General features: G+C 42.9%; 3 protein-coding genes across 3 annotated transcripts in view; 1 reads left to right on the top strand and 2 right to left on the bottom strand.

Annotated features, from left to right (window-relative positions):
- The window catches only part of USP13 (ubiquitin specific peptidase 13), a 61,502-nt gene extending 57,047 nt beyond the window's left edge, over nucleotides 1-4,455 (bottom strand). The window contains exon 1 of the mRNA XM_027647137.1: nucleotides 4,288-4,455. Coding sequence (XP_027502938.1) covers nucleotides 4,288-4,440 — 153 coding nt within the window. The 5' untranslated portion in view covers nucleotides 4,441-4,455. The remainder of the gene's footprint in view (nucleotides 1-4,287) is intronic.
- A 3,092-nt stretch (nucleotides 4,456-7,547) lies between these two features.
- Nucleotides 7,548-11,844, bottom strand: NDUFB5 (NADH:ubiquinone oxidoreductase subunit B5). Its single transcript, XM_027647578.1, has 6 exons — nucleotides 11,706-11,844; nucleotides 11,144-11,232; nucleotides 10,199-10,265; nucleotides 9,369-9,430; nucleotides 8,373-8,479; nucleotides 7,548-7,794 (listed from the first exon to the last, which is right to left on the bottom strand). Exons 1-6 carry the CDS (start codon nucleotides 11,827-11,829, stop codon nucleotides 7,674-7,676), a joined length of 570 nt encoding a protein of 189 aa, XP_027503379.1. The 5' UTR covers nucleotides 11,830-11,844; the 3' UTR covers nucleotides 7,548-7,673.
- A 151-nt stretch (nucleotides 11,845-11,995) lies between these two features.
- On the top strand, nucleotides 11,996-17,357 carry MRPL47 (mitochondrial ribosomal protein L47). Its single transcript, XM_027647673.1, has 7 exons — nucleotides 11,996-12,116; nucleotides 12,824-12,969; nucleotides 13,551-13,611; nucleotides 14,376-14,472; nucleotides 14,991-15,121; nucleotides 16,529-16,624; nucleotides 17,067-17,357. The coding sequence occupies exons 1-7, from the start codon at nucleotides 12,031-12,033 to the stop codon at nucleotides 17,182-17,184; spliced, it is 735 nt and encodes a 244-aa protein (XP_027503474.1). The 5' UTR covers nucleotides 11,996-12,030; the 3' UTR covers nucleotides 17,185-17,357.
- The last annotated feature ends 1,105 nt before the right edge of the window (nucleotides 17,358-18,462 follow it).

Raw genomic sequence — 18,462 nt, forward strand, 5'->3', positions numbered from 1 at the left:
GCACAGTTTAGCCTTTGGGAATTGTCCCAGCATAACCATTACAGAGTTCCTGAGCCACAAAAATGAAGTCAGCAAGATTCACAAAGGAAGCTGTTGTCAGCAGCAAGGTTTTCCAGCGGAGCAAAGCCAAGCTTTCAGCTGCTCAAACAAACACAGTCCTGCTCTCTACAGAACCAGACTGCTTGGTCCTGTCCCTGTGTCAGACTCATGAGCTGTGCTGGGGTTGTAACCGGTGCCCTTCATGGGGAAGGTTTCAGAGCACATCCATGTACAACTTCCACAGCTATACACGTAAGTCTTTCTTATACTCCCATTTGTATCCCTTTTCCAGCTGTTGCCTCTCCCTCGGATGGGTCTGATCTAACATGACCAGAGGTCTTTGAGACCAGGATCCCATTAAAAGGTAGGATTTCCACAGATGAGTACTACACTTCTATAGAAATAATAGTAAGACAAAAGGTTACATAATTTACCTCCTGCATTCTACTGAACACAAAGTCAGGCTCATCCATCAAAAGAGGAAGAGAAGTCACAGCAGACACAATAAGAGAGAAGAAACCTACATCACAGTGGCAGAGATAGGGAAAAAGTCACCAGCAGGGAGGACTGCACCTCAGATCTGAAAAATTAGAGGTACAGGACTTCATCAGCCAAATTGAAGGGAAGCAGTTGGCTCCCAGAGCTGCTGGGCCAGTCACTGGAGGAAGTAACAACCAACACTAGGCCAGGCTTGTGTTTCACCAGCAGCCTGCCTTCCCTCCTCAATTCCTCTATAAAAGAACAGCTAACTGGAGTAAGAGCCCCCATCACAGAAACACAGTTTTCCTAGAAGACACCAAAAAAATCTACAGAAAAATAGTTAAAATTTAAGTCATAAAAAGGCATATTTTCTCATCTTATGAGACAAGCAAACTAAAAAGTGTCACTAGGGCTCTTGAGTGCACAGAAATTTGCCTCCTGTTTCTGCCAACTTTCCTGGGAACCAACCCTAGTATGATCTGTTGAAAGTAGGCCAAAACTAAGGACATGAATTCCTCATCTGTTTAGTGATATTTCTAACAATACCACCTTTCTGAGAAGAGCACCATAATACAGTTAATCCATGTGTAAAAAATATACTGAATATCCACTTGTACCTCTCCTAGCTCACACTTCTGAACTCTCCCAACTAATGACTGTCACTGCAGCAAAAAGGTGCCATTGTTCTCACATCTTCACCCAAGGAAGTAAGATTTTGAACTCATAGAAAGGGAACATCGACCACTTCTGAGAACAGAAAAGCTGCCTACATCCACTGGAACATGGATCTTCAGTGACACTGTACTACTCAAATCCAGACAACAAGGCAACTGACAGGGTGACAAACAGGGCTGCAAAAGCCAGGTCTTGCTTTGCACAGTTGGAAGTAGAAGATGGAGCTACTCACACCCAGCACCTCATTTTCCTTGGCACCCCCTGACAGGAACAGCTCTGGTTTTGACCTTTCCACTTTGCTTGGTCCTTTCAAAATTGCTGCTGAATCTTTCATCATCATCATCATCACCATACTTTGTACCCTAATACTCACAGGTCTGATGGTTTTCAGTGTATTTTAAAGATCACAGCACATCCTTATATGAAAAGTAATAATACACAATTAGTATGGCTAAAGAAACTTGAGTATAGAATTGCTACATTACTGGGTATGTCACTGTAACACATACAAACACTCCGAAAATTCTCTTCTTTGGAGAAGAAGAAAGGGGGATAAGGGAAAAAAAAATACTGAAATTAGACTTGTATTGGAAAAAAAGCAACAGAACAAAACATTTTGCATTGAGTTGACTCCAAACAGAGACATGGTAAAGTTAAACTGTAACAAGGAGCATATTTTAAATGGCAAAACAAGAAGATGTGAGGAAATACTGAGAAATATTGTTACAGAAGAAAACACCTCCTCCATCAAAAATGCAATCTGGGATTTTAGCATGGCCAACAAAATCAAGAACATGTTTTTTAACACTGATCATCTGCTTTAACATTATAACAAAGCTAACAAACTGTACCTTCTTTCAAAAAGAGGCAGTAATCTCAACAGGAAGAGGTTCACTCAGGTGATAACCTAAGAAAATAAGTCACAAAAACAACCTAATACAAAACATAAACATCTCCCTTTAGCCAAGCACCAGCCTGTCTGTATCCCTTCACTTTCCTTCTGAATGGAAAACTGTAAAAACACAGCTTTGCTGTTTTCCATTTGTAAATGACAGCGTTTTGCCCTTGAAAGCACACATTACATTTGCCCCTTAGAAACGCCGTCCCAGAAACAATATCCAGGTATCTCTTAGATTATAGGGAATTAAAAATAAAATCTGCGACAATCTCCTCACCTTAGCTTTTACTCAGCTAAGGTGAGGAGTAGTATGGGCTGAAAAGCCACAGGAAACAATAAAAACTGGCACTACTTTTATTTTTATTTTTGCTGATACTGCATAGGTTCAGCCAAGCCTTTTGCCCAGTGAATGTCCATAACACAATTTAAACAAAAAGTTTTTACATTGGAGGGCAGCATTTTCCAAAATTTGAAATCTCTTTCCAACAAAGTCAAAAGGATGAAATATTACTGAGTATTGGGAAAAAACCAAAACAAAACAAAGAAATCACACATGCTGATTTCAACTCCTGCTTTTATCCACAGTTTCTGTTAAGTTTTGCTCAAATGTTTTATGCTTTGTTCAAATATATAAAGTGCTTTTGCTGTGCTTACTTGAGGCTTATTGGAGGGGTGGTGATTGATTGGTTTTTAATCTGTGACAGTATTTAATATCCCTTCCTATATGTTAACAGAAATTTTTTAGAAACCATAACTTTGAAGAAGTCTGAAAGTGTTACTAAAAACATCAACCATGTGCTCACCCAAGCAAAAATTTGAAGGAAAGATTATGGTATATTGATTTTCCCCCGCCAAAACCTTCTTAAGTATATAATGCAATTATCGCCTCTGCAGTAGGGTCTGATTTGGCAGTTCTAATCAGCCGCCTCCAGTACAGTCAGGGCTGCTGGGTGACACTTGAGATCTGAAGAGTGTGGGTAAAAATAACCTCTGTTCAACAAGACATGATGAACACCAGACAGCTGAGTCACCTTTAAAACCAAGTTTGATTTTGTGTATTAGAAGGATTTATCAAAGAGAGAGGGAATTATTGAAAAGAAGCAGATAAAGGATTTCAAAAATCCGTCTGAAACGTATCTTCCATTTAATATTCTGCCATGTAAACCCTGAGCTTCCTTTTGATTGCTGCCATTGGCATTAACATCAATACGTACTGTTTGATCACCTTTGGGAAAACTCAGCTTCATGTGGAGAAGCAACTTTTAATAAAACTTCAGCTCAGTTTAAAAAAAGTGTAATTTCTAAGCACCTGTTCTTCACAAAGCATTGCCTATTTACAAAGACTTCCAGTATTACCAGTGAAGTTAAAAATGAGTCAGGCCCCAAACCTGCCACTGAACACATGCAATTTGCAGAGCTGGTGGACGATTTGCAAGACATCATAAAAACAACACCACAGAAAGTTTGCTGCACACGAAGCATTCATCTAACAGCAAACTAACCAAGCTAGTGGGGAAATACTACAAGTTCATTGAAGTTCAGTGACGTAACTGAAACCGTGGGGGAGAAAGTGTTTCAGGGGAACTTTCACATAGATTTTCAGGATGAGCCTTTATGTTGGAAGCTTTCCCTGAAGATTTTGAACAGAACGAGCACCGAGGTAGCGGGAAAGCAAAACTGTTGGCATCTGCTTGCCAAAATAAACCAAGGAGAAGGCCAGCTACTGCCCCTGTTTTATCTACCTCGGTGTGAAAGCAAAAGCAGGGCTCCGCGGGGATGGGCAAACCCGGACAGGCAGATCAGACAGGGAAGTTTCCCCAAAAACCACAAAATCCCCGTGTCCAAGCAACCACTTGAGACTGCCTTGAGGAGGAAGATAAACAAACAAACACAGGAAGGAGCCGCGCTACTGCGAAGGAGCCGGGGATGTGCGGGGAGCGCTCCCGCCGCTCCAGCGCAGTGCGGGGCACGGGCCGCGACCCCCGAGCGTGGGGGGAGGCACCTGGAGGGCGAGGGGGGCCACGGCAGGTGGAGGAAGGGATCGGGGGGATTTTGAAGCCACAGGGAGAGGCAGCGGCCCAGGGATGGGGCTGCCCCGGGAGCGGGGGTGCGGCGGGAAGCGGGAAGGGGCCGCTCGGGGCGGGCGCAGCGGGGAGGGGGCGCGGATGCAGCCGGGGGTGGTTCGCTGCACTCACGGGCGAGTCGTAGGAGAAGGCACACTCCGTCTTGTAGACCCGGTCCCCTGACTTGGGCACCCGGATCGTGGGCATGTAGGGGACGAGCAGCTCGCCCAGGTCCCCGGCGGCCATCTGCGCATCGCCGCCGCGGAAGAGCGCGGCCCGCTGCATCCTCCTTCCCTCCCTCCCTCCCTCCTTCCCTCCCTGCCGCCCGCCCGCCCTGCGGAGCCGCTCTGCGCGGGCGATGCAGGCGCAGGGCAGCCGGGCCCGGGGCAGGGCGGCGGCGGGAGCCGGGCCCGAGGGAGGGCAGGGGGAGGGAAGATGCTATTTTTAATCCAATGGCAGCGGGAGCGGCACCAGCTGCGGCGGCGGCACTCGGGGGTCCCGGCGGGGGCGGGCGACGGGCAGGGCGGCGGGGGCGGGATTCCCAGCCCGGTTTCCCGACGAGGCCCCGCGTTTCACCCTCGAAAATCCTCGTTCCCATGAGGGAAGGACGGAGACTTCGCCTGCTGGTCTCCCTGTATAGCGCGGAGCAGTTTTCCCTTTGACCGGTAATACTCTACTACAGTCTCCTTTATTTTTTAAGCCATTCAATACTATATATATATATATAGTATTTTTATTTTTTTGTATGAAATAGGTATAGTAAAAAATGCATGGTGTATATTTTAACGCTCAGTCCCTCCCCCACAATTGCCCAGTGCCGCGATGCAGGTGTCCCGTGTGTCCGGTGACTGTCGCGGTCCCACCACGGCCGCGCTGACGGCTCGGATGTCGCGGGGCGAGCGGGGCAGGTCGGTGTGGAGGAACGAGGTGGTGGGATGCAGGGCGGGAATGCCCAGCCTGGGATGCCCTGGGATGCCACTCCTGCGGCAGTGCCAGCAACCAAACCCAGACCTCACGTCTTGAGGGGGACAGTACCTTCAGCTTAAAGTGACCTTTTTCGGGCCATTTGCTGTTTCTCTCTGCTTTTCACTTCAAAAGAATAGTGAGGGGAAGGAGGAATAGAATGAAGTAACTTTGTAGGAAAAAATATTGAAATAACTTTTTTTTCAAGCAATAACTATTGCATGTGCCTGGCAGCAGCAGCATTGAGGAAATGACAGGCCCATTTAAAATGAAAATGAGTAATGTAGGTAAATAACCTTCCACACATCCACATTATATCCAAGGATTCATCGATCACTTCCAAGCAGGTGATGTGACCTTCACTAGAACCACCTTTTACCTCAAAATTTGAAGTTTCAAAAGGTGGTTCTAGGAAAATCTCAATTAAAAACAGAATGGCAAAATAAGTCCGTATCCAGCTATGAGCAGGCTGTGAGGGTGAGCAGAGCAGTGCACTCTGATCTCAGGAAGTTTTCTAGAAGTGTTGGGAACAATGTGAAACACCGAGGGCAGAATGTGATGTTCATGGAATGATTTTAGACTTACCCGAGAACAGACATTACATCAGACTTGTGAGCGCTTTGGATGCTGGATAAAAAACAGTAATACAGGGCCAGACAGATTTATTTTACCTGAGGAGACTTTGTGCTTTTTTAATGGCTTCCCTTATTAATAACTCAGCATTTATAAACAATGAGAGCCACAATAAGACATATGAGCCATCTAACCTGAAAGATTGATTCAAACAAAAAGGACAAGCAAAGCACTGATACAAAATCAATGTCTTTCTAATGTTTGGTCCTGCCAGGAAACAGCAAACGAGGCAGTTTTTGCTTAAAATAGTCCATGCAGTGTCACTTAATGTAAAGAAATTTATCTTTTAAGTTTCAAACCACAAGATGATCAGGGGTTAGTAAAGGGCTTGGGCTTATCTCCTTTAAAAAGTGGGGCTTTTGAATACAGACAGATAATTTAGGGTCACAAACTGTAAAAGGCACTTTCCATCACTCCTGAGATTTAAAACCAGAGGAGTACCATGGGCTGTAGAACCTGAGGAAACACATCCCTCTAGTGGCAAAAGCCTGCCAGGTAAAGGGAAACCCCTCCGTATACCCTATGGAATTGTTAAAAGTGGTGTAGAAAACCAGCTGTACAGTTCTGAAAATGCATGGCAGGTAAGTGTGGGGCTGTCCCAAGTGCAACTCACCTTATTCACCTTACGTCTTTCTTAATTTGTTCTTGGTTAATGAAGGTTGCATGGCACATTTCCACATGAGTTTTGATATAAACTCTTTTGGTTTTGATATAAACTCTTTTGGTTTGCTTTTTTTAATTCAAATTCATCCCACAAAAGAAGCCTTTGAGTTATCCTAAATGACACCAGAAAGGTTTACCCTTTTCATCTCCAACACTGCTTGCACGAAAAGTGTTGGGAGTATAAAATGTGAAGCTTTCATCTTGAAATTCTGCTGTCAAGACTTGGATTTCGATGTACTAAAAGGTGTGTAATCACAGAGCAGAAGATGGTATCTGTTCACCCAGCAGTGATAAGGTGACCCATAAAACCCATTAACTCATGTCAGCCTATACCATTCTCCCTGGCTCGATCCTTGCTCTTCAGCCATCCAGCAATCCTTCCACAACAACCTTCAACAAGCAGTTTCCTTTTTCCCCTTCTTCATCATACTAAGCCTGCTACAGAAAGTAGCAACCTCTCTAACAACAGTATCAATAACTTTATATATTGCTAAAAATGTTAGATATGCAGCAGTTAATAGGGAAATACTTATTTTAGTATTTGTCCACCAAGACCCTTCTTTCTTCTGAGAAGTTTTACATAGAATATCATGAGTTAGATGAAAGACTTATAAAATCCCCTGAAAATCACTAAAACAAATTTACACGCACCACTTGCTTTTTAATGTTCAAGAACCCTTCCTTTGCTTTCTACTCCCACATCTGACAGTGTAGATAGATAGTCATAGGTCTGGGCAAGCACTTGTGTTTTAATTCTGCCTTCTGAAAACACAGGAGCTATCTAGGTAATAAAACCTCAGTAATGAAAAAGTATTTGCCTAAAGTGGTAGATATAATCCTAATAATGCAAAGATATGAAGGTATTTTTCTTACTTAGTTTATCTTCCACCAATTATCTGACACAAGGCACTGAGGAAGAAAAATCCTTACCATTTCCTCTCCCTTTCACTTAAAACTTTAAATGCTAGAAGTCACACAGTGAAAACTAGTATTACTAACTTGTTTCACATATATTAGGTCACAGAACATCACTGATATTCTGAAGGAGTAATTTCTGCCAACTGACATAAGGCACTTTTGCTGACTTTAACAGCTATATGAGCTTAACTGCCACACACTTTCTTTCAAGTGACTGGAATCAACACAACCATTGTTTATTTTTATTCATTTCCATCAGCAAACAGCAGGATGTCTATTCCATAGCTCAGTCACAATTTGTCAGTATGCATTTAAGACCATGAACGCTGTCCTAAAATTGTTTAATTGTCAGGTGTGGATTTCATAGAATTGTCAACAAGGTTCTTATCAGGTGTTTCATAATGATACCAAGGTCCATCTCCCCGGTGTCTCATCAGTCTGCGTGCCTCCAACTCCATCAGCCTGAAAAAAACCCAACAATAGACACACTCAACAGGGAGTTTATTGATGTATTGATTGTTTAACATCAGGGCATTACTGACATTAGCAATGACTTTAGCATCTGTGCTTTATAAATACTGCTCAAACACAGGTAATACCAAAATGTGAAGGGTTCAACTAAAACACGAGCTATTATATCCTTCCATTTTATTTTTTTTCAGCAAGTTATTTTGCAAAGGAGTAATAAAAATACTTGCAGGAGTTTTGTCATAAGTTCTTGTCTAGCTGAAAGCATTAGCAGGGGCAAGAAGAGCTGTCCACTTGCTGACTCAGGAAGACTGAGCTATACCTTTATAAATACCAAGTGTTTTGAAGAGCCCCTGTTATTTTACAAGACTGCCCTTGGATTGTTCTGGTAATCTTAATACTGAAAAGGCAGGGACAACATACACAGCAACTTCCACCCTGGCAGCAGCACTCAGGGTCAGGTGATACAGGACAGCACTTTATGTCAGCATCCAGCTCAGTATGTTAAGCAAAATCAAAGAGTCAACTACAGTGTGCACCAGTATTTTAAAACCATCAACTATAGAATGTACCTCATTTCACTTTTCTTCGCCTCCATGTCAAGCACAGCCATCTGTTTCTCATAGTCCTTTTCAGGGGGGTCAAGGATGTAACGAGCGATCCAGCGACTGATGGGGTGCTGGAAAATAGAAAAGCAGAGATTATTCATTTTCCAAGTAGAAATGTCATCGTGGCTGAATAATTTTGTATATTCACAGCCCTGAGAAGATGTTGTAGACGTTATGAGTGCTGCCATTCAAACCACAATAGTAAAGTTAAAAACATGTACAACTATTTGTGACGTCAGAACTCTAAAAAGCCATATTTCTTTTGACATTTTTTATGCCAAGATAACCTGCAGATGGCTATTCTGTAGCAAGATTAACAGTTAATGGAAGACACATGATTTATTTTCTTTCTGTTGAAGTAAAGTTCCTTAAACTGCCACTGTAATCACTGAAATGGACCCCAAACCCTACTGTAAGTAGTAACATTTCAAACTTTTGCTTCCACATAGAGGGCATTTCACTAGGAACAAAAGTCTACATGAGTTGAAATAGTCACAATCATATTGCTGAATTCAATTACTTCCTACCAGAAACAAAACAGTGCTTGCAGCAAGAAGCCAGGGACTAATTTTAAGAAAACATAATGAAATTAAACACATACAACCTTGAATTTCTGACTATAAATATCTTCAATTCTAGATACAAAAGCATGTGTAATATTGGTCTTTAAATATTGTTTAAATATTGTTTGCTGGCACACAATACAAAATAAAGAAATGTCACCTTAAACTCTTAAGATGTTGAAGAAAAGAAACAAAGACAAAAAATGCATGCTATGAATACTTGGCATATAGCTCCAGCATAAAGTTACAGAGCATTTGCATCTATTTGTGTCAATAAACAGATTTCCTACAGCAATATGCATGGTCCATAAAGCTGAAAAAAAGTAAGTTTACTCCAAAAGTACCATCAAGAGAAAGGCTGTCTGTAACATGCCACTCTCTTACATGTTACACTCACTTTGTAGTATTCCCAGTACTCTGGAACATAACCTTCGGGAATCTCTGCAAGTTCAGCTTCACCTGACATGGAAAGGAAGGGAGGAATATTTAATCCTATGATTGTTTTTCAAAAGTACTTTATATTCTGCATTTCACATTAGGAAAAGATCATTAGATCATTATTTCTCACGGAGAATAATTAATCCCTCAATGTGAACTCTAACTGGACTTGCCATTTTTTCCAGACACATCACACTGCATGTACAGATCACGTTGTAGCTCACAGACTTTAGGTGACACAACAAATGCCACTTGTGTACACAAGCCACACATCAAAGGGGTGAAATTAGCAGCTATACAGAAGAAACAACTTGTATCAAGTCCACAAAAATGCCCTGTAAAGTACAGGAAATGAAAGCATGGATTTTTCCTAATTTCTTTATTAAATTAATCACACATTATTACAGCAACAGATTTAACACACGTATTGCCAAGCAGAATTTTGGCATCTTTGCTGGATTAAAGGTGACAGTTGCTGTCTTGTTAAAGTAGTACATAAAGCAAGGTAATACAGACTCCTCATGTGAACACAGAAGTGTTCACTAAACTTCACTGATGTTCAAAAGACTGTCAAAAGATGGATTATATTTTTTTTAAAGCAACAACTAAAGAAAATATACTGGTAACATCTTCTATGCACTTATACAATATTATTGTAACTGTGAAGCCTATTTCATAGTCTTCCAAAGAGAGAGCCTTAAAAGATCTCTTTTTTTTCTATCCAGCATGATGAGTTCCCATTTAATAACTCTGACATTGTACTTTGCTTAGCCATGACAGAGCACTCACCAATGAAGATGTTGACATAAGTTATGAACAGTGCTGCTGGTATTCCCGTCAGGAATATGTAGAATCTCTGTAGAGAGGATAAAAAGAAATATTATGGGAAACTCAGAACCCGGACAAAATTTAGATGAGGTTTGTCTGAAAACGGTGCAGCAGCTAGTAATTCTTAGATTTGCATTGTTAGGTTGGAAAGGGATGTTGTGTGTAAACACTGCTGTTTGAAATGAGTTAATTAATGAACCAGAGCACACAGAGAGCGACGCTGTGTCAGTCCAGGAGCCTGTTCAGTGCAGCTTTCCCCTCTCCCAGCAAGGTCTGTCCCTGCAGGAGGGACAGCAACACTTCCCTGAACGCTGCCTCAGCATCTTGGGATGCCTGAAATGAGGCAGTGACACCAGTGCAATAATCCAACACCAGCTCTGGTGGCTGTGCAAGGCAGATAAAGGAAGCCTGATGCCGTGAAGGGGGTTGTATCAAATTGGCTGTCACCTGTCATAATAGGCTTTACCCAAAACCTGGCTTTGAGGGGTCACGTTCAGGTCAGTCTTCCTAAATCTCATTTCTGGTGTTAGTGGTTTAGGTAACTGAAGGCAAATCCTGCAGGAGAGTAACTAATATGTTTTAAAAAGGAGGATGGAGTGGAAGGCATTATGGGTTATCCATATATGAACACCGATATGTAATTCAAGAATGCTATTACAGCAGTAATTTAAGTACCTATCCCAACCCCTGATATTTAGCCAGTCTTTTAAATTCATCTGTCCCCGATTTTACAGCATGTGACAAAAAATTCTTAAAGAGGACCTGCAGTTCTTGTTCATCTGAATAGTGCCAACCATATTTTAGATGCTGTCACATCAACAGTATAGAAAGTTGTGTTTTAGACACTCTTACACCATTTTCAAGGAACGTTTTACACCAAATGCAATAACTTTGTTTTTAACTCACCAGCAAGTTCAGAAATCGAGTATCATAAAACTTTGTTGCCTTGATAATAAACATTCTCTTCCCATGGCCGCTGCTGTGTCGCACAGGAACTGAAAATTGAACCGAAGTGTTATGTTTGTGTATCCCATCGGTGATTATGCCAGGACAAGGTCAAACACACACGTGAGGAAAGAAAAAAACCAACTATACAGCAGTGGCTGAGTTGTTCCGAGCTGGTTTTCTGGAGCTTATCACTGTTCATCTGGACTAATTTCCTATTTTACCAGTAAATCTATTTTTTTTCTAACTTTAGACATAGATCTACTTCCACTTGTAAGTCCCAACAAGTAAACCACTGAATGTCTCCCTACAGGGCCAAGTAAATTGACAATTAGCATGACAAGAAGGTCAGCCTGCCGCCCATTTCCATCAATGTTTTACCCCAAAAAAGGCAGTTTTTCATAGGAACGGGAACACGCTGCAACTGTTTAGCCCCCGGCTCTCCCCGCGGCCTCTAGCCCGCTCCCCAAGGTCACCTCCCCCCCGGCACACCCGCCCCGCCGCTCCCCCACCGAGGCTGTACCGAGGGTGCCGGGGAGGCGGGGGGCGATCCCGGAGATCCCGGTGTTCCCGGTGATCCCGGTGCCGCCCGCCCGCCGCGCCGTCCAGGCCGCGGCCGCCCTCAGCAGCCGGCTCATGGCCGCCATGGCTGGGACTGGCACGGGGCGGGGCCGCCGGCGCCACTTCCCGCCGGGGGCTGAAGCCGGGCCGCCGCCATATTGGAAAAGGGCAGGTCCCTCCCAGTGCTCCCTGTGATACGTAAGGGCGGAGTTGAAGCTGGGTAGGCGCCATCTTGGCAAAGGGCAGCTCGTTCCCGGCGCTCCTGGCGCTGAGGGAGGTGCGGGGCAATGGCGGCGGCCGCGGTAGTGGGATCGCTGGGCCGGCGCCTCACGGCCGCGCTGCGGCTGCCCCGGGCTCGGCCGGGCCCTCCCGGGTACGCACCGCGCCGGGAGGGCTCTACTCGAGCACTGCGGGGAGGCGGGCGCGGTTCCTGGGAGGGTGGAGAGCCATTGGCGGGAGGAGGTTGTCCGTGTGTCCTCCTGTCCGTCTGTCCTGGCTCCTCAAACCTGAGTGCTGCAAGGTGGTGTGTGGCCTCAGGCATCGTGTGAGGGCAGTGTGAAGGATTCCCTGTGCCTGTCACAGTTCTGCAGTCCTTGTGCCCGTGCTCCCAGCGCGGGGGTTTTGTGCTTTACCGCGTGTTCACGGCTTTTGCCATTAAAGCTCAAGGGAGGTGGTGGAGTCTCCCTTTCTGGAGACATTCCAACCCCGCCTGGGTGTGTTCCTGTGTCACCTGCTCCAGGTGACCCTGCCTGGGCTGGTGGCTTGGAGTGGGTGGGTCTCCAGAGGTCCCTTCCAACCCTGACGATTCATTGGTGTATTCTTGTACAGCATAGCTCAAAGTTAATCCTTAATTTTTAATTGTTGTTGTCTCTTGAGTATAGAAAGTTCATAATTAGATGAGACGAGGGAAAGGAGAAAACACAGAGATGACATTTTTGTGAATAACCAAACCCATGTCTTTTCCCCCCAGCCCATGGTCTGTCTGTAGGTCCTGTGCCTTTGTGAATGAAAGAAACATTCTCCTTCAGCTGAATGTTAGTTTTCTTACCATACATGGCTTTCCTTCTAATTTTTATGCAGGTTGGTGCTGAACCTGTTTCACAAAAACCTGCCAAAAGCTGAAGCCCTCCATCAGGTGAAGTTCCTGCACACGACTGTGTCTCGGAGGGGGCTGGAGGAGTTTTTTGATGATCCAGGAAACTGGGGAGAAAAAAGCGTCAAGTCTGGTGAGTTATATTTAGCATTTCTGGTAATGATCTTCGAGCCACTTGTGCTCAGCTGAAATCTGACCTGGTTTTTTGCATCAGAGAGTATTCATAGCTACATAAAACTTATTTTTCTAAATGTATATATACATACATGTGTTTGTGCATTTTTATGCTTGTGTGTGCTCAGTGTTTGTGAAAGCAAATAGCTCTTGGGCAGCAAAATGTTTTGCTGTAAACCCTCTGCCTTGTTCTGAAGTGAGACTGTGTCACAGAAGAGATGTTCTTTGATTAAATATATGGTCCTATGGAACAAAAGTAATTCAATGTAGATTCATCTTACAGCTTTCCCTGTTACCAGGCTTTTGGAAACACCAATAAACACTACATGTAATTGCCTTTTTTGTGTATTTTGTATATTTAAAGCAAAGCTGAATATCCCCAAGGATAGCTTTCCAAGTAGTAGTATTTTGTTTAAAATGATCCTTGTTCTGTTGATTCAGCTAAGCCTAATAGAAACACTTTTTTTTTCTTTCAGAATAAGAGAACTTTGTTCTACTAAATCATTAGGGTTTGTTTCTGTTTATTTTTATTTTTTACAGGGGATGCATGGAATATAAAGCAGCTGAGGGGCAAGAGTAGTGAAGACTTGCACAAACTTTGGTAAGTTTTAGTGAAGAAGCTTCCCTTCTTTCAAAGCAGCTCTGCACTTTTTATTGAAATGTGGCTGGTGAACTTATGAGCCAGTGACTTCAGTCACTGCACCCAGCTCTGCAGGCTCCAGCCTGCTTTAGGCTTGGAACAGCCCCAGTTCTGGCCCTGCTTGGAACACAGAAGCTCTGCTGCAGCTGGCTGTGGGATAGTTGTGTCTGGGACAAAGGTTTGGTATGAAGATGCTGAGCCTGAACCCTCTGGGTTGTTTGAATTGGACAGAGTTGGTTTTAAGAGCCTTCTGGTGGGGTCAGACACTGTGTTAGATCAGGGTGCTCAGGTCTGTGTTTATTTTGATCTTGACAGTTCTCTGAGGCTGGAGGTTGTATCACCACTCCAGGCAGTGCCAGGGCTAAAATAGCACTTAATCATTACTGTGAAGAGTTTTTTCCATGCTGTCCTTTTGCTGTGCACCTGTAAGAAGAATCTGGCTCTGTCCAGGTAGGGGAAGACCACTTAGTGTTGTCTTCCCTCCCAAGCCTTCTTTATTCCAGGCTAAGTAAACCTGTCTCCCTCATCTTCTCCTTGTGTGTCTGCCCTCCCCTCCCCACCTCTACTGGGCTTTCTCCAATTGCTCAGTACCTTTTTTCTTCTTCATATGAAGCCAGCAGGTATAGGAGATGGGATTTTAGTGTGCTCTATCCAACAGGGTAGTAAGTGAATAACTGCTAAGGTGTCCAGAAGTTGGTTTTGAGTTACTGTGTTCTCTGACCTAGGTATGTCCTGCTGAAAGAAAGAAACATGCTTTTAACTATGCAGCAAGAAGCAAAACGACAACTCAAGCCTATGCCAAGTCCAGAACGGTTAGAAAAGGTAATTTGTTCACGCTACACAAAAATACAGCTCTTAAGTAAAATCGCTCAGTGAAAGATGAAGTGTTTGTAAACTTGTTAAAGAGCTTTTCTTTACATTATTCCTGATTTTAGTGTATGCACAAACACTGCTCAAGTCATATTTTGGTCACAGCAGCTTTCTCATCAGCCAGTGGGCATTATTGGGGCTGGGACCAGACTCCACAGTGAAAACTAAAATAACAAACAGCCAGTACAGATGACCTGACAGAAATACATACAGCAAACCTTCTGCTTGCTTCCCCTGCCTCCTCCCCACCCCTGCCTCAGAGCTTTCTGCATTAGCCAGCTGGTCTTCAAACAAACATCAGACCATCAGTTATTTCATATCTGTCCTGCTCTCAAGTGAGGTTTTTAAAGCACTAGTGTGTTTTACCTTTGTTTTTCTTTTAAATTTTGTCTTAGGTCTTTATTTGAGATCTTTTAAATTGTTGGCATTGTTTTTTGTTGGGCCATCCTGAAACTATTTACCATTTCCAGGTAGAAGAGTCTATGAAAAATATAGACTTGGTTGTGAAAGAAAGAGAAGTTGCTTTGAGGCTTTTACAAACTGGCCATGAAAAGCCAGTACCTGGAGAGTGGAGATACGACTTCCTGGGACGCACCTTCTGGTATGGAAAACTTCTTTTTTTTTTTTTTCTATATGTGAATTTTTCTTGCAGTGAGTCTCTACCAGAAAATCCTTAACTAATCAGGGAAGAATCCATGTATGGTATAGAACCAAATGTATTTTCTAGTCACCATTCCGGTGCTTCTTGAGTTCTGGCTTTTTTTTTTTTTTTTTTAATGTGATTATAATTGTTGCTAAACAATTCAATGGCAAACTTTATCAGGAATTATAACAAAATTAGTTCCATGTAACTAATTTGATTTCTGTGCTCAGAAATCTGTTACACATGAATCAACCAGGGAGTACTGTTGAAGTTGAACCATCTGAACTTTCCTAGTTACAATGCAAAATGCACATATTCAGGGACAACAGAGTACAAACAGCTGTTTGGAATTCTCTACTATTCTTGATATTTAAGTTAGGTAGAAGCTTCTAACTTTTGAATTATTTGTTGTCCAGAGACTTTCAGTAATCTGTCATTTCAGGTGATGATGCTGAGGGCTCTGGCAGGACCTATTATTTCATTACCAGAATTTCACCCTCATCATATTGGCATTGGAAGCACTTAATTACAGTGTTCAGCTCTTCAGTAACAGTGTAGATAACACAAGATCAGATGTTACAATAATGGTGACTTTTCAGTTATTATCCACTTGTTTCCCCCTTAAATGTACATGAGCAGAGTACTGAATGCACTGACCACTAGATTTAGGTCTCTGGGGATAAGGCTTCTGTGAATCTCCTTCTGCCTGGAAACATTGTCAAAAAAGAAGGCACTGCCCATGTATTTTAAGTCCAGTCCCCAGTTAAAGCAGGGAGGGGGCAGAGAACAGGGAATGGGCATTAAGCACATGCAGAAACTCTGGAATACACATAGTAGTAGGTCTGACACTCTCTGGCTGTACTGGAGTCTGTAGGTAAGTCTGCACAAACCATCTGTGCAGCCCATGTGCAAGAGGAACCCTGAACAGAAATAAGAGTCTGTATTTAGGGGGAAAGGCTTATGTTCTGGAAGACTTGCACTTGACAGGACACTCCAACACCTAAAAGAAAATGGTAGTAGAAACAAAACTCTTTGGACACTGTTTATTCACATCAGCTTTGGGGAGTTCTCTGATGAAGGAGTTATCTTTAAACTAAAATTGCAAATAATGACTGTTTATACTGGGCCCAGCATTCAAACATCTACAGTTTTTAAAGCAAGACCACTCTGTACAGAAAGAGGCTGAGGTACACAGGAGATGCAGTTACAAACCAAGCCAGCAAGGGCTGGAAATAAATACCCCCCCACAAATTCTGCACTCTACCAGACCACTTTATCACTGTACCAAAAGCAAGAGAACCTGGTAGAATCCCAGAATGAAGACAGTGTATACATTCTGTAACCCCTGTTATCTGTCCCCAACAGGTACAGTTACAAGGAATGGCCGATACCATGGCACTTGAATGAAAGACACAAAAAGAAGAGATTCTATTACTTACCTTTTGTGAATAAGTTCATCAGGTAAAAAGATTTTTTTGACATTGAAGGTTATTTTCTGATCTGTTCTTAATTCGTCCTTATTCTACTTTACAAGGAAAAATAGTAGTAATCTTTTGTTGTTTTTACAGCTAGTAGACTGAAAATGAGGCTTTTTAAAATTACAGCTTGCTCCATTTCTTTTTTTCTCTTCCCACCTTAGTTACTAAGAGAGGTGGTTATGCAGTTGCACTGTAAAAGTAACTTCACATGCAGACTACCAAAGGTCTGCCAGAGGTGTAATTTCTGTAGAATTCAGAAGCAGAAGGGAAAAAGAATTGCTTTGTAAGCTTTTTTACTTATCAAAAGCAAGTGAATTCTAAAGCTGTTAATGCCAAGAGCCTCTGTCTGATTAGGGGGGTGAGCACATTAAGGTGGTCACAAGCTGTGTGGAAATTAATTAACAACACCCACTTCTCTGTTTTAGACTCAGACTTGAAAAATTCTTACGGAAAAGGGCAAGAAGCCAAAACCTGGAGAGGACAAGGCAGAAGGTCTTGGAAAGGAAGTTCCCTCACCTCGCCCTGAAGTCTCAGAGCCAGTAACCTGCTGGAAGAGCCCTGCAAGCAAGTGGTCAGGTGTCTGTGACTGAACATGAAACATGTTCTGCAACCACAAACAACTCCATGAGCATTCCAGAGCCTCCTTCTTTTTTTAATCCCACATTTGACTTAAATAAACGTGTGATCTGGAATTAAAAAGCAGCTTTGGTGCCTAAATGAAATCACAACATTTGTTTCTAGAAGCATCTGATAAATGTGTTAGCCAGCAGCTGTAAGAGTGAGACATCCACCAGTACCAGTGAAGAGCAGCAGCAGAGTGCCAGGTGACAGTATGAAGTGTAGGGATGGTGTTTACCTGGCTTAGTTTAACAAAGATGCATTAAAACCAGACAGAAACGTGGAAGCATCTGAACCTCACATAAACTGTTACCCTGCTCATGTTTTTCCTGATATATTTTTCTGAACATTTTCCCTGAGTTACAGGTAAGTTACCCGAGGTACATTTGCTTTCTGCATAAATGCATTGGAGAGCAGGCTCTTCCTCATGGCAGACTGAACTTTTCCCCTCCTTTAAGTGTGGCTTCTTAGAGAGTATGAAATATTCAGCATGGGAACTTTTAACAATGCAGTCCTCACACCTAGATTTCTATGACAAATTCAAACACTCGTACAGTGGTTTTTTGCAGAGTGCAAAACAGCTGAAGGAAGACTGCAAGAGTTTTCTGTGAAACTGAAGTAGAAAAGTGCCACTGCTGCTCTCAGTGGATGGAAATACCTACTTCATGAAAGCTTTTACACCTCCTTGCAAGGTTGTTTAGAAATTTAGACTAAAATCACAAATACCAGTCTTTTAGGAAGCAAGTGTGCCCAGCAATATACTCTGGTAAAACACTGCAAGGGAACCCATAGTTTGCAATCAGTTTCTACCTCCATCATTCTAACCCTCAGTTACTCCTCTGCATCACACGAAATACCCACTGCCTAAACACAAAACCTTTACAGTAGTCAGAAAACCCCCAAAGTGTTTTGCTCTCCCTCTGCTGCTGGAATATTCACAGACATTACCATCGTACAGCAATTCTTTTAGGATACACAGAAGATAAAAGTTGGTTTGACATGATGAAATCTAAGCACAGGTCACAGAAGGAAAGCTTAAAATGCATCACTCACTGCGGGGTGCCAAGGTACAAATTCAGCTGACATTCCATGTTCCACTTGGATATGAACTAGACTGAGTCTTTCTCTTCCAGATGACAAGAGCTGGTGACTTAGATCACTTAGGGCTGCTGACTGCAGTTTGTCTCATTTTGAGAGAGAAAT

Source organism: Corapipo altera, unplaced genomic scaffold, assembly GCF_003945725.1.
Source record: "Corapipo altera isolate COAL_440 unplaced genomic scaffold, ASM394572v1 113, whole genome shotgun sequence".
Classification (NCBI taxonomy): Eukaryota; Metazoa; Chordata; class Aves; order Passeriformes; family Pipridae; genus Corapipo; species Corapipo altera.